We start from the raw sequence: 14,494 nt of genomic DNA, 5'->3' as shown, positions 1-14,494 counted from the left end.
TATTTAAATTTTGATAAAATGACTAAATACCACGGAAATGGCAAAATTCCCCATAGTGCACTGTGTGCAGATGTATGTAACGCAAATATTAGCTTACAATTTTGGGCTTACAAAGTTTTTTTCGGCCAGGTCGACAAAAGGCCCTTGGTGGTGGCATTAAACAAAAGTTGGACGTACTACTAGCGCACAAAGAGTGCCCCGGGCAGCAGGGTGAGTAATGAGATGGCAGGTCCTTTGTGAATGACTAGCTAGCCTAGCCGCCTTGAGAGACAACAAATGCGAGACATTATCATACAAATGAGAATGGTTAAAACGGTTGGGAACTCGAAAGAATATAAAGCAAATAAGAAGCAAATTTTAAAGATGTTGCAAATGTTATATAATATAATTATATATTCTATTCACTAATTTAAAGAAAAGCTTTTCTAAAAAACCACATAATATGTTACTTTTAATTTACTTCCATTCATTACTTTCCCCTACAATTGTTTTTATACTCTATGCCAACTTAAATACTTTTTCCTGTCCTGCCCTACCATCTTCCTGCATTTATTTTACTTTCTTTGTCACATTTTTTCACGTTTTTCTTGGCAATAATTATTTTTCCATACTGTTTTTAATTTCGTCCTGACTTTCGCCAGCTTTTGTCCCGGTTGCTGCTTTTCTTCTACTTGTCAGTTTGGTTGCTTTTGTTACTTTTAATTACAGAAGCAACATTACAAAAATGTCGCTTCATTTGTTGTGTTCAGGTTTCAACTTTTTCTGTAGCTACCACACCCACCCAGGCTCCCCCGCCGCCCCCACAGTTGTTCACATGTCCCGCGTGTCACGTTAAATGTCAAGTAAACAAAAGGCTCTCCCGTCTCGCACATAAAAACGCTCATTCTGCCCATTTATTTTAGTTCTGTTCTTTTTATTTTGTGCGCTCCGTTGAAATGAAAAGTGGACGAGCAGGAAAAGCGCCCAAATGTGCTTTCAATAACCAGGTGGCATCCTTCGACTCCTGCCCCACTTCCCACGCTGCCCACATTGCTCGTTCGACGCTGAAAGGAGCATTGAGTTGAAAAAAGCGAGGAAAACTTTTTCGCTCTTGTGTGGTTGACCGAACATTTGCAGTTAAAAGTTAAAAGCTCGCTGAAAAAGCCAAAAAAAAAGGGTGGGAATTGGGGTTAAAATAAGGGAAAAATAATGCTTACCTGGTGCTGATGCAACATCAGCTACCGAGGGGAAGTATTTAATGTGCGGTAAAGAGAAAATTATTAAAAAGAGCTAAGAGATATACACTTTTTGAAATAACACTCTCTCATGCTAAATATTATCTCCTTAAAACGTTAAATTATATATTTCCATGGCTGGTTTACTTTCGTCATCATCATTTTATCCTGAATCTCTGTTTGTCGGTCAGTCAAAGCGACGATATGGACTGACTGCAGTTTGTGGCGGCAAGTGGCGACCAACAAAAAGATTTTCCGGAGCTGCTTTGCAAAAAGTGAATGCAAATAAGCGAAGTAAACAAACGACAGAAATTGTACTTTACTTTGGCTGATGCAGCTGCTGATTATGTTGCCGTTGCTAAACGGGCTTTTCCCTTTTTTGCATATCATCATCTGGGGCAAAGCTCTTCTCCCGATCCTGATCCCCAAACCCATTTCCATTTCCCATTTCCCAGCCCAGAACTCCCAACTCCAGCTGCATTGTTTCCCTGTGCGCCGCCATTTTGCCGCATTTACCGCGTCCCTTTTCGCACAGACCCTCTGACGCTTTTTACTTGGCTCATCCGCTTTCCGTTTTTCCTTTTATTTCTCCCTCAAAAGCTTTTTGTCGCCTTTAACGCCGCCTAATTGCCTAATTAGGCATTTGCATTGCGACCCACAACCATCCCACCGCCAACTCATCTGTCTCAGAGCCACTTTCCGCTCACAGAGGCGTTGCCTTTGCCTCTTGCAATTTATTTATAATCCTCTTTATTTTCCTATTTGCAGGTCCCGAAGATATAATGAAGTTTCTGGGCAACGATAGTGTCGTGGATCACTTCAAGCTCGTCACCAAGGATGGCAACAGTCTGCTCATCGGTGCCAGGTAAGTGTCTATTTATCTTTTAAATGGGATATTCCTTATTATTCTCTGTATTATTAAAAGTTATAAAACCGATAGATTACTTTGCTTAAAGAAAACTTTCATTCTAATTCCGGAAAACATGGGTTATTTTAGTTAAACTTCTCCAAAAGTATCAAATAATTATAGAAATTATAAATAAGGACTCCAAGAAACCTTGAATATATTAAAAACAAGAAGGCACCACATTTCTCAAGGTGAATTTATATATTCAACCAATCCATGTAAGTCTGCTTTAGAACATTTGTTAAACAAGTTCAAGGAGAAACTATTGAAGGCGGGGGAAAGTGGGAATAAAAGGAGGATGAGAAATTGTGACGGCTCGGGGATATAACAGACTAGTGTAAAATTCACATAAAGCAAACTTCAATTTACTTTTCGCACACATTGTATTTAATTTAAGTAGAAGATACGACCATGTTCACTTACCCATACATACGTACAAACATGACAAACTTTCTCAGGGGCCCAAATATGGGTAGTGTATGTGTAAGTGGAAGAGTGAAGGTTCCTTAGCTCGTTCGTTCGTGGCAACTTTGATTTTGCAACGCGCTGGCAAGAGAAACAAAAAACAGAGCGAAAGGAAGCGGAAACTTTTGCAGCAGGTGCCCCAAAGATATGAGGAACTGTGCTAAAGTTCCACCCGCAGTAGCAGTAGCAGTACTAGTAGTAGTAGTTTCTACTCCACGAGGATTCCCGGAAGACTTAAAGGGTTGCCAAGGTTGGAACTCTGCTGTTGTCGGTGTTGGTTTTTCCTGAGCGGCGTCACCGGGTCGGCTTTGTCTGTATTTCGTAAATTTTGTCGTTGGCAGGACCGCAAAAGACGTTTGCTGCAAATGTTGAGTTTATTATATTTCGCCTAGACAATGCCCCAGCAACCGGCATACCCACATAAACATTCAACCAAAAGCTCTTTCCGCACTCGTGGAAAGGCGGAGAGGCATACATATTAAAATGTTGCATACTTCGGGGCGCCCAACCGGACTTAATAAACTTGCCAGTTTCTGCTTTGCGACAGTATAAGTATGTGGTGTCCTCGAAATTTGTGTGACCAAGGAATGCGTGCAGCTTGTAATACAAGACATCAGCACATGGAACCGAGCCCAGCCCCCGGAGCAGAGCAATGCGAGAAAGCCACAACAATTCCAAATGAAAATAAATGAAAATAATATCTTCTATAAACTGAACTGAGAAGAGGCTTAGTTTTGTGTTACTAAACATATATATTCTTGGAGAGATTTGTCTGAAAGTCTAAAAAAGTGTCAGATAGGTGTAATACTTTTTTGCACTATTTTAAGTGGTTTTGACTTCACATTTACTTCAGGGGAATCCTCTGCGATTCAGGAATTGTTTAAGAGTTTCTCTAAGGATATGAAAGGTCTCAGAAAAAGACACTTAACATTTAAAAGTATACTCTCCAATATACCTTTTCAGGTTTCAACTATTTCTAAAGTACTTATTATCCAAAAACGAAATATAGAAGGAAATTTGTCACTTTAATCAAGAGTTAATTTCCATAGACCAGAAATAAGTCGAAATATTTTCAATAAAATAATTTGCTTGATTCACAATAAAAGGATAATGAGGCAGTAAAAAGGCAAAAGGATATCTAAAGCAGGAAAATTAGGGGAACCCCACACTCACAGACACGTACAGGCAACGCCTGGAAGGGGTTGGGGTGTCCATGGAAGCTTTTCAGCTTTCTTTTTTTCGCACGCATGAACGAATTTGTATGCCGGCAATGTCGCTGCCAGAGTTGCCACTTACGTGATTAATGGATTTTTAACAAGTTGCTCACACACATACACACACACGCAGACATTGGATGCGGGAATTCACACACGCACATAACCACTTATCAGACCCCAAAAGAGTCAAAGTAACCGAAGGAAAACCTTACCGTTGGCGACTGTTGTTGAAGCCCAAAAGTGCCACGTGTGCTTAAGTGTGCATGTGTGTGTGTGTGTCGGTGCGGGGCCCCCTCTAAACTAGGATGACAGGCGGAAATGCGAATGTGACACGCGTTTTGCATGTGAAACGTCATGAACAATGTGGAACAACAGCAACAACAACTTTCTCTGAAGAAGGAAAAATGGTAAGGGAAAGTTCTACAACAGAATTGCACCTTGGCTCACCTGTCCCCGGCCCATTCCCCTTTGACATAGCTGTACCGTTACATTTCCTGTGGCACAGCAGGTACCATGTTAGGTGTCCCGCACCTGAAGGCGGCCGCCATGTCAAGATGAATTCTTAAACCAGCCGCAAAGGGGGTTTCCCCTTGAAATTGGCTTGAGAATGGCTTAAAAATTTGCTTTTAAGAGAGGGGATTTTTTTTATAGTTTAACAATGTAATCGTAGTTAATTTGCGACCTAAATGAATCGATTAAAACAATTAAATCAGCTGCAAATATTTATTTCTAGGGTTAAATTCTTTCAATTGATTTAGAACCAGAATTTAAGAAGCAGCAAAATCATTAATCTATTTCAAGTTTCTTTAGAAATGTACCAAACTGTGGGATAACGATAAATATAAAAGAGTTATCAAGACAAATATATTGTTATTACAACAAAAACCTCGCCTACATTGGAATTCAAATTCCTGCTTAGACTTTAAGCTCATTACATTGACTACCTCTACCATTACTGCTTGTAACCCACTATGTCACTTATGCAAATTAGCTTGAAATTGTTGCCTAAACGGGGACGACACCTTCCCTTCTTCCTTCTTCCTTCATCCTTCTGTAATGGAAAATTCCCTTTGCAAATCGCTGGCTCTTAACTCAGCGGAAAATGTTGCCTTGCCTTGGATCTTAATATGTATATCTGTTTCCCTGCCTGCAATGCGCTCGACATGAAAAATGGGTTAACACATTAAGATGGAAAATATGTGCCAGCGATTTTCCATGCTGTCAGTGCCACATTCCATGCCATGCCACCATACCCGATGCCCATTCCTCTATACCCATCCCATTCTGTTTCATTTCCGTTCCTTTCCGTTCCATTCCCGCCATATCAGGTTGGCAGGCAATCGAATATATCGCGACAAAGGCGGAAATAAAATTGCTAAACGAACAAAAGGAAAAAACCATTTCGTTGCCTAACAGAGCTTGATTCATACGCTTTCTCCCTCTCTATCTCTTGTTCTGTGTCTCATTCTCCACCTCTTTCTCTGTTTTTCCGTCTCATTCTCCACCATCTGGTTCGGAGTGTGCTCTATATTTCGGCCTATCTCTTAACTTTTAACGTCTTTTTCAACGAAATGGTATCGAACAGTGGTCAGAACAACAACTATTTAGGTTATTTGACTTTATGTAAATTTAATTACTTACATCTTTAGAGAAAAAATAAATTAGAACTCAATTTTCTTATAGAAAAATAATTATTTAACAATTTTCTACTTTAATCTCACAAAAAACCCACACTTTAGGTTCCACTGTGACATTCCAATTTTTGTATGCATTTTTCCTTTTTGGGCGCACACACATTCTCCCGGCAATGTCCATCTTTTATTTCATTTCGTCCTTGTTCTTCTATAGAGTGTGTTGTGTTGCTGTTGTGTGTATGTGTGTGTGTGTGCTGAGCCTTTGTGCAACCGCACAACAATCATTTTTGCACCGCAAATTCATTTCCGTTTGCTCTGGTTTTTTTTTCGCTGATATCTGCGCGTGCCACTTGCCTCTGTATGAATGCAGAAAACGCATCCGCTAATTTCTAGCGATTTAAGTCCACTTTTGTATGGCCAATTCCACCAGGCCTTAGGCATGAATGGATTAAATGATTTCAATTGAATTGTCTGGCATTGTTCTGGGATTTGGTATCGCTTACATCTAAAAGATGATTGAAAAAATAAGGAAAAGGGCTTTATAAATGTTATACTTTAAAAAGTATTTTGAAAACTTGCTCCAACGCATTAATTTAACCAATTAGTAATATCAAGTTATGCCACAAGCTAACACCAGCAGGCAATTGATATTTGCATGAAAAGTAGCTGATATCTGCCAATATAGTTGAGGCCTAGTCGAGAATATTCCAATACCGCAGCCACTCAATGGCCAAGTCCAATTCGCTTTGTCATGTTTGGCCTATGGCGTTCTGCAACTGACTTGGCCTGGGGGTAAAGGTCAAAAGCAGCCACCTGGTCAACTGTTCCGATTGCTTTGTGGGCGGTGCGGAGGCAGTGGCCCCCAGGTTGAGTTGCATGCAACGACCGAATCGAACCGGAGTTGTGGGTCAGCAGCAGCAGCTGAGCTCTCAGGCAATCCACATTTGGGTTTTTGGCATTTGACAGTTTCGACGTTTTCTGCCTCCATTGAGTGAGTGGCACAGGACGAAATGGTCCTGGATTGAGGTACGCTTTAGCAGGGCTCGTTGCACAAAAGAAAAATCTTTGCTCAATAGCAGGGAAATTGGAAGAGTTTACGCTGCCCAGATGCACTCGAAAAAAGAAACATTTTATAGTATCAAAGTGAATAAGAATAAAATTAAAGCCCAGAAAAATGAACTTATTTTATCTCAAGAATAAAAACCCTTTTAAAAACTCATTTAAATTTCTTTCAACTCTTGATTAAATAATTATTCAAGTGTAAATTGTGGTGGAGCCTTTTTGATACCGAATCGGTTTAGTCAGCATCCCCGAATGATGTGAAATAAAGTTGAAGTTGAAGCCCTACGTAACCCTGGCACAGTCAAAAGTCAATGAAAAATGACAAAAGCTCAACTCGAAATAGTGATGGATGTGCTGGGTGAGTACAGGATTTCCCTCTCCCTGCTGCGCTTCAATAATTTTTTGCAATGGCTGCCATTTCACACACATACTCGCACACCCACTCACATGAGTCGGCAAATGGCGGAAGGAGACACAGAGCGCATGCAAATGGCGGCGACAACATAAATTTTCCCCCCGAACGAAAGTCTCGAAAGCTGGGCAACATGAGGAGTTCGAGCTGAAGCTGGAGTTCGCCTGATTTGCTTAGCTATTCAGAAAAGCCATTTACCGTCATGTCAGCCCGTCCCAGACTTTGCAGCATCGGCATCATCGCATCAATGCATCAATGCATACCGGAAGTCGAGTGTTCTTTTCCCTGATTGCCTCGGGGCATTCCTTTGGGGCGCTGATGACGTGTGACATTGAACGGTTGCGATTGACATTTTTCACCGGCATGGCATTTCTGATGACTATAGTCCGGCAAATTTGTCAACTCAATTGGCTATGGATACAAGAAATTGATATCTAGAGAGGATAAGGTTTTACCTGAGTGCGTAAAATGGGTTGTGAAATGCTTCAAAAGCAAGAAAACTTGTTTAGTAATCCTTCCCAAGTTTGAAGTTGTTATACGCTTCAAGTACCTAACAAGGATTTCAATGTACTTTCCAAAGAAATAATTTTCTACTTACCACAGCCTATAAGCTTGTTTTATTAACATAATTCCGAAATATTTACATGTCACCTAGCAAATTTTTCTTGGAAATCAATCACTGAAATGGTCTTATTCATAATACAGAGGAAAGACTGGGGAAATTGCCTGCCAAGGTCATGCCAATCGGCAACACTGCGTATGAGTAATTTGGAAAATTTTCTTTTTCTTCGTCTTTCTCTTTATTCTTCGCTAATATATCTGTGTTCTTGTTCGCTTTTGGGTCTAGACATTTGGTTTGTTGTTTCGGGCTCTCTTTTGGATACTTTTTGTGGGTCAAACCACAGAAATGGCGGCGGTAGCGATGGCGACACGAGTTCCCTCCTTGGCCCGGGTCTTGCCTCGTTAGAGGTTGCTCCCATCTATTTTATGACGAACCTAGAAGGAGGAGGATTCACTGGATATATATACACCCTCTTTGGTGGGGTTTTGTGGGGGCTTCTCAACCGCAATGCCATTATTTATGTGCATGCGGCTGTTGTTTCGTTTTGCCTCTTTTCGCTCAACTGATATTTGAAAAGGGTCCCGCTGCCTGATGCCCGATGCCTGCTGCCTGCTGCCTGCGGGTTTTGTTTTCCTGCTGGCTGTCGTTGTTATTATTGCTGTTTGATGGCTGGCAACGTGGCGGATGGTTGATTTGTTTGTCGGTCGTTTGTTGTTGTTGGTTGGTTAAAGACGGTGGCCATCACAGAACGGATTTTAAACGAATTTAAATTTCGTTTTTGGCAAATAAATATCCAATGCCTGCTGTTTGCAGGTTATTTTTGGTATTTAAATAACTCTTGCGGGTGGCTTGTCACAGTAGCCAATTCACTGATTGTCTCTTGTGATATTTAAGAGCTTAAAAGCTACTTTAATTATTTTTTGTTGCATATATAAATGTTGCATAACAGTTTCCATATACTACAGTATTTAGCTAAAATATATTTAAACGAAACTGTGCTCATTTCGGGGAAAACCACGAATTATTTTGGGGCTCCGTGGGCATCTCCGCAAACCGCAAATATTTGAAACCATGGCGTTGGCATCAAATGCTCTTCCCGCAAAATGCTGTTTCGCCTGATTTGCCTAGTTATCACACACAACACCCCCACACACTGATCTGCCTGTATTTATCCTCGTGTTCTAGTTAAAAATAATAATTGGAAAATATTTTAATGGGCCTTCACAGCCATAGAAACAATTTTATTGGATAAGTTTTATTTTTATGCAATTAATAAATGTATTAAAATTACTTGTGTTTGCGGGCAAGTTTAAAATTAAATAGAAATCGAATACAAATTTAATTGTATTTGTCATATATTTTATTTATATGTCGAAAGCAGCTTACAAATTCGATTTAAGCTAATCAATTTGTTAATATTAATTTAATTTTTTTAAAACTTGATCTAGATTAAAAATCTAGTAATTTCTAGTTACATGTTTTAGTCATAAAATTCAAGTACAAAATACACAAATATTTCTATAGTTCCCTGGGATCGGTGCCGCCTCATTATCAGCGCCGTTTCATGCGACTAAATGTAAACGTTTTCATAGAGGAAGTTCGCACACATTCCCCTTTATATTTGCCAACTGCGTTTAAGCTGCATAATAATAAACTGCAAAGCAGCAGCAGCAGCGGCGGCAACAACAAGGATTGTTGCTAAATGTGCAACTGCAGCAGGAGCCAACGACACACAACAACACACACACACACACAACACGGGGCAAAAGCAGTGGAAATCCTTCGTAATCGTTGCGTTCAGCGCTTGCAACAACAGCAACTGGGGCAAACACAGCAACACTAACGCACTTCGCCGTGTGGAAAATATTTATGAGCTCGGTTTTCACGCCAAATGCGTTCTTTAAAATGCTCAGTTACCCGCCTTCCCTGCTCCCCTTCGGTGCCCCCGAGTTTTCCTTTGCCATTTTCCGCGACATTTTCACAAACGCTTGTGCCTGGCCTATGTGTGTGTTAAGCAATGCGCTAAAGTGTTTATGTGTTTGTGTGCTTTGGAAGCCAGTAACTGCGATAGCAACGGCAACTACACAAAAAAAAGTAACAACAGATTCACAGAAGAGCAACATTGGGAAAAACCTACACCCTTTTTGTGCGGTTTTTAAAAATACCTCAGGTGAAAATTGTAGTTAATCTGCAATAATTGCTCTTAAAATTCTCAAGTACGGACTCCGCAGTAAGTTGCTGGAAAAAAGCTTAGTATTTTCAAGGTTTATCAGAAAAAAATAGGTACTCATTAGGTTCAGATTAAGTAGATCTCATGAGGTTCCCCATCAGAATTCAAGCTCCTATCCTACAATGTAAAATAATACGATTAATTAGTCCCGAAAAAGTAGTACTAAGAAGAGAAACATATACTTTTATCCTACTTAGTTAATCTCTTTTGATCAGCGTATCCAGTATTTTACTTCCGCTGCATTACTTGCACAGTTCGCTCAACCCATTGGCACTGCAGCCAGGCGGCACCTGGCTTTCTGGCCCGGGTCCGACCCATTTCAGGGCCCCCGCCGACTCTTTGTCCCCCCTCTTTATATGCTAATTTGGTTCAGGACATTTTATATGTACTCGGGTACGCGTATGTATGTGTAGGTATATAGTAGTCCTGGCAACAGGAGGCGGTGACAGCAGTTGCAACGGAAGAGTGCAGCTGCAGCAACTTTGTAACGTTGCTATGTGGCCGTCATGTTGCTGATGGTGCATGTTCGTTTGAAGTTGCCGCCTTTGCCATTCCATAATTAAAACGCGCTGCTTAATTGCCAAACAATGGGAGTGTCCTGTACAGGGAAGCATCCTTTGGCCCATTTAAATCACAGTTGGTCAGTCGACTGGATAATACGAGTTGGCAAATGTAGGAACCACTTAAGTAGTGCAACTTTTCTGATATAAAAATGTAATATAATTTAGGATTTTTGTACTAAATATATAATTTAACACAAACAAATTAAGGAAATACAAAAGCCTTGAAAAAGTTTCATTCAGGTTTCAAATAATTCTCCATTCTGCATGCAAGCCTCACAAATGCGATAGAACCTATCTCTGCTGCCCATATCTACATATGTATTTATTTAAAATTTTCCAGTCTTTTGGCTGAATTCCAAAACAGAAAAATAAAATAAAATTCAGAAAGTTTCGATAAGGCTGCCGTGTTATTCGGATTCAGGCTTTTGGGGTGGTCGAATGCGGTGATGGCTGATTTCCTGACATGGCTTGGCTGCCATAAAATGCCCGACCAGAGAGCACCCACACAAAGGTGCACTAACCGCACACTCATACACACACATTCACACACACCCACGTTCACGTAGTTGTGGTTTCAATAATCAATGAGTTGATTTTATGAAATTCACCCACGCCTCGCACTCGTACAACACACACCGAAGAGGTCGGGCGGGCACCACATGTGAGTGTGCAAATTTTATTAACGAGAATTTTGGAATTTCTGCACAAATATCGCATTGAAGTGAGAGAGAAAGAGAAGGTGAAGGGGTTAAAAGGCAAGCAAAACATAGACCAGAGGCTTTTTGTGGTCCTGCCACGGGTCCTCGTCCTGGTCCCCGGCTGCGTGTTGATTGCCAGCACCGTTAAAAGGCCAAATGAATTTTAATTAATTTTTTAATTAATTCTCCGCAGCCACAAGCTGACCCTCACCCAACTCTCTCTCACTGATAAGGATGATAAAACGAAAACCGCACAAATTCTATCTGTGGGTTACATTTCCCATTCCTACGATGAATGGACTTCTTCTTATCTCATGTCACTTCTTTGTTTTTTGTCTCTTGCAGAAATACGGTTTTTAATTTAAGCATACACGATCTCACTGAGCAGCAGCGTTTGGTCTGGACGTCGCCGGAGGATGACACCAAAATGTGTCTCGTCAAGGGCAAGGATGAGGTGAGTCAAGCATACATATAGTGTTTTAACAGTAGTAATAATATTTTTGAATTTTAAAATAATCTAAGACCACAATTCCTCACTAAACATCAAAATGCCAAGTTCAATTTACCTTTAAAGAAAATCAAATAAGGAGCCAAGCAAAAGACAATTTCCTTTTCCCCGAGGACATACCTGAAATACAATTTGCGTGTTAGTTAGCAACCGAAATACAAATTTTATGTATACTTTTTGTGGTGCTTTTGCTGTTTTATATAAACTTTTTAGCACTTTGGCCCGATGGCCTTGCAATTTCCATTCCTATTTCCATTTCGATTTCAACTTTGGCTGCTGCTTCCGTTGAACACAAGAACAACCTAAATAAAGTGTTTCTTTCTCTCTTTCGCTTCGCCATCTATCTTAGCTTTTTTCGCGCTAAAAAACATGGAAAACTATGGCGAAGGCAGGACAAGAAGAAATTGATTTATGCAACTTTTTCTTTTGCTGTCCTGGCCGTTGTTTTGCCTTTCTCCTTTGTGGCTAAGAAGTCAGCAAAATTTATTGAAACCTCTTTACCACTGCTGTTGACCTATTAAGAAAGTGATTGCTTGCAGGGGCAGAGAAGGCAGGAGTAAATGTCCTTAGGGAAGGTAGGAAAAAGCAGGAAACCTAAAGCAAACTTTTACTAATGGAAATGCAAGTTTTGTGGACTTTAAAATGGGGTTTTAATTGTTTGAAGTACATTGTTATACTACTTTTGAAATAAAGAATGTTTAAGGTTAACAAGAGTAGATTAAATAAGTCAGAAAACTTATGTTTAGTTCTTTTATAGTACATTTTTTGGATAATTTTAGATTAAATGAAATTTATATAACCTTCAACCAACATTTATACACGTGAACTTTGTACAGTAATTTATGCTCTTAAATTAATCCTGAAACTTGAGGTCAATTGAATCCCAAAGAGAGGGTTACCACCCAGCACTTCCGCCAGATCCTACGCCTTTTCTGTGCATGCCCAAGTGCACTTCAAGTTTGGCTTTTTGCTCACGTAATTAGCCAACACTTGTTGGCCACCAGCGTGCCTTGGCAATTGTAAAGCCAGCAAAGGCACCAACAAAGGTAAGGTAAGGCTAAGGCGAAGCAGAGCATTAGCAGGTGTAATTTGTTGAACTCAATTTGCCTTCACCTGAGCTAAGAGGGTGCTGTGTGTGTGTCTGTGTGAGGGGGTCACGTTATTTATGGCATCAAAAAAGGGTGGAAACGAAATTAAAGTTTCTTTAGATTTCCAGCCATGGCGTGCAGGATTGCCATTTCCCCAAAAAATAAATTGCATTTCCTTGGCTGCGAAAATAGAAACCAAAAAGAAAGAAAGAAAGTTCAAAATTTACAATTTTAATTAACTAGCATTTGGCCACTAATTTGGATGCGAATACGTCAACTTAATCAAGGCGATAATCAGCCACAGAATGGGCGACCGAAAACCTCTAACTCAGAATGCATTTAAGGCTACAAAATATATATAGAGTCACGCCATATATAGTTAGCCAAGGAGGAGGTCCCTTTAAGGCAAATTCAGATCCAGCTAAAGTCATGCTTATTCCTTTTTTTTAATATTTTACCATTTGACTTCGCCAGTTCACCGCCAGCTGGGTGTTAAATGTTTAATTAATTGATTTTTCTCTGGCTATATTTTATTAAAACTGCGTAAACACCGCTCGCATGAGCCAGTCCCCCGGGTTGATGGGCAAAATGAGCAGCCAATATATATATATGTGTGTATTCTCGGCAATGGGTGATTTATAAAAAATGCAAAAGGTGTCCTGTAGACTGGCACAAAATGAAAGATAAATATTTTTCTGTTCAAGGTGTTGAGTGAATTAAACTTGAGGGCATTTCACTGGAAATAACCAAACCAAATAAGTCAAATAACCATTAAAAATGTTCAATTAAATCAAGGAAATTGAGTACAAGTTCAGGAAATGGCCTCCCTTACACAAACCAAACTCCTTCTGTTGGTTACCAAGACGATTATTATCCTCATTAACTGCACATGCCGATCGGAGGCTTAATCACCCGTTGCTGGGTTGACCACAAAGCATCGCCTACGTTGGCCCATTCTTGTTTCCTCATTAAACATTCGATTTGGTTTGCAAATGGCTCCGTTGCAGCATTTCTCCTGCCCAGAGGTGCAATCCGAAGACTGAAAAGGAGCTGCTCCTTCAGTGGTCGGTTGTTCAATTGGAAAGTGCCGGTGAATTTATGCAGGGTTTGGCGAACACTTTGGCCTTCTTTTGTCTGCCAGAACACGCACAGGATTGTGCTGCTGGCATCCTTCATCAACCTGGCTCAAACCTCAATTCACACAACTCATTTATCGGACTTGTTCGAGCTGCTGCGGTGCACATTGCAAGGCTGCTCCCAATATTCATTAAACGGAATATCGATCCAGACTTGATCCTTTAAGAAATTGAAACTAAATAAATACAAGCAATTAAAACACTTAAATAATAGTATATATTACATGGCCAAGTCAGTCGAAGCCACAATCCCAGGGCCATGGAAAAGTTCATTGTCAGCTCGGAGGGCGGGAAACTTCCTAGCAGAAAGTCTCCGAAAATATTTTTGACTGCTGCCAAAGCGCCTGCAGGTAGGCAACAGTTTCGTTAATGATATACAAACACGATACAAGTCCTAGAGGACGGGACACGAAAAAGCGCTTTACTTGATAATTATACCCGCCGTTCGCAACGAAAAAAGGGTCTACGGGTTGTCTGAAAATGAGACAGTCAACATGAAAACTTTTTTCAGGTTCTTGCTGTGACTTAAGTTTAAAATTATGGGTAGAAGCAAAGAAAAATAATGCATTGCTATTAAGAAATTTAATGCTGTGAGGTTAAAATGTCTTGGGTAATTATAGGTGCCAGTTAGAGGTAGGTTTGCTCAAGATTTGTTTGTAATTTAGCATTAGTACCTGTCCTTATACAATATCGGGTTTTATATGCTTTTAAGCCAAATTTTAAATTATAAAAACAGCTTATGTATATTTAGATTCCGTAAATATATAGCGAGAAGGCAAACACCACCTCCCTTTACAT

The 14,494-nt window shown here is 40.1% G+C and overlaps 1 protein-coding gene across 1 annotated transcript in view; it reads left to right on the top strand.

The window, feature by feature from the left end:
* LOC108074788 (semaphorin-1A) overlaps positions 1-14,494 on the top strand; it is a 133,448-nt gene that overhangs the window by 93,872 nt on the left and 25,082 nt on the right. The window contains exons 3-4 of the mRNA XM_017166966.3: positions 1,983-2,079; positions 11,310-11,418. Of these exons, the coding sequence (XP_017022455.1) occupies positions 1,983-2,079; positions 11,310-11,418 (206 nt within the window). The remainder of the gene's footprint in view (positions 1-1,982; positions 2,080-11,309; positions 11,419-14,494) is intronic.

This window comes from Drosophila kikkawai, chromosome 2L (assembly GCF_030179895.1).
Source record: "Drosophila kikkawai strain 14028-0561.14 chromosome 2L, DkikHiC1v2, whole genome shotgun sequence".
NCBI lineage: Eukaryota > Metazoa > Arthropoda > Insecta > Diptera > Drosophilidae > Drosophila > Drosophila kikkawai.
The sequence above is the reverse complement of the archived record's forward strand: the minus strand, read 5'-3'. Positions and strand labels throughout refer to the sequence as shown.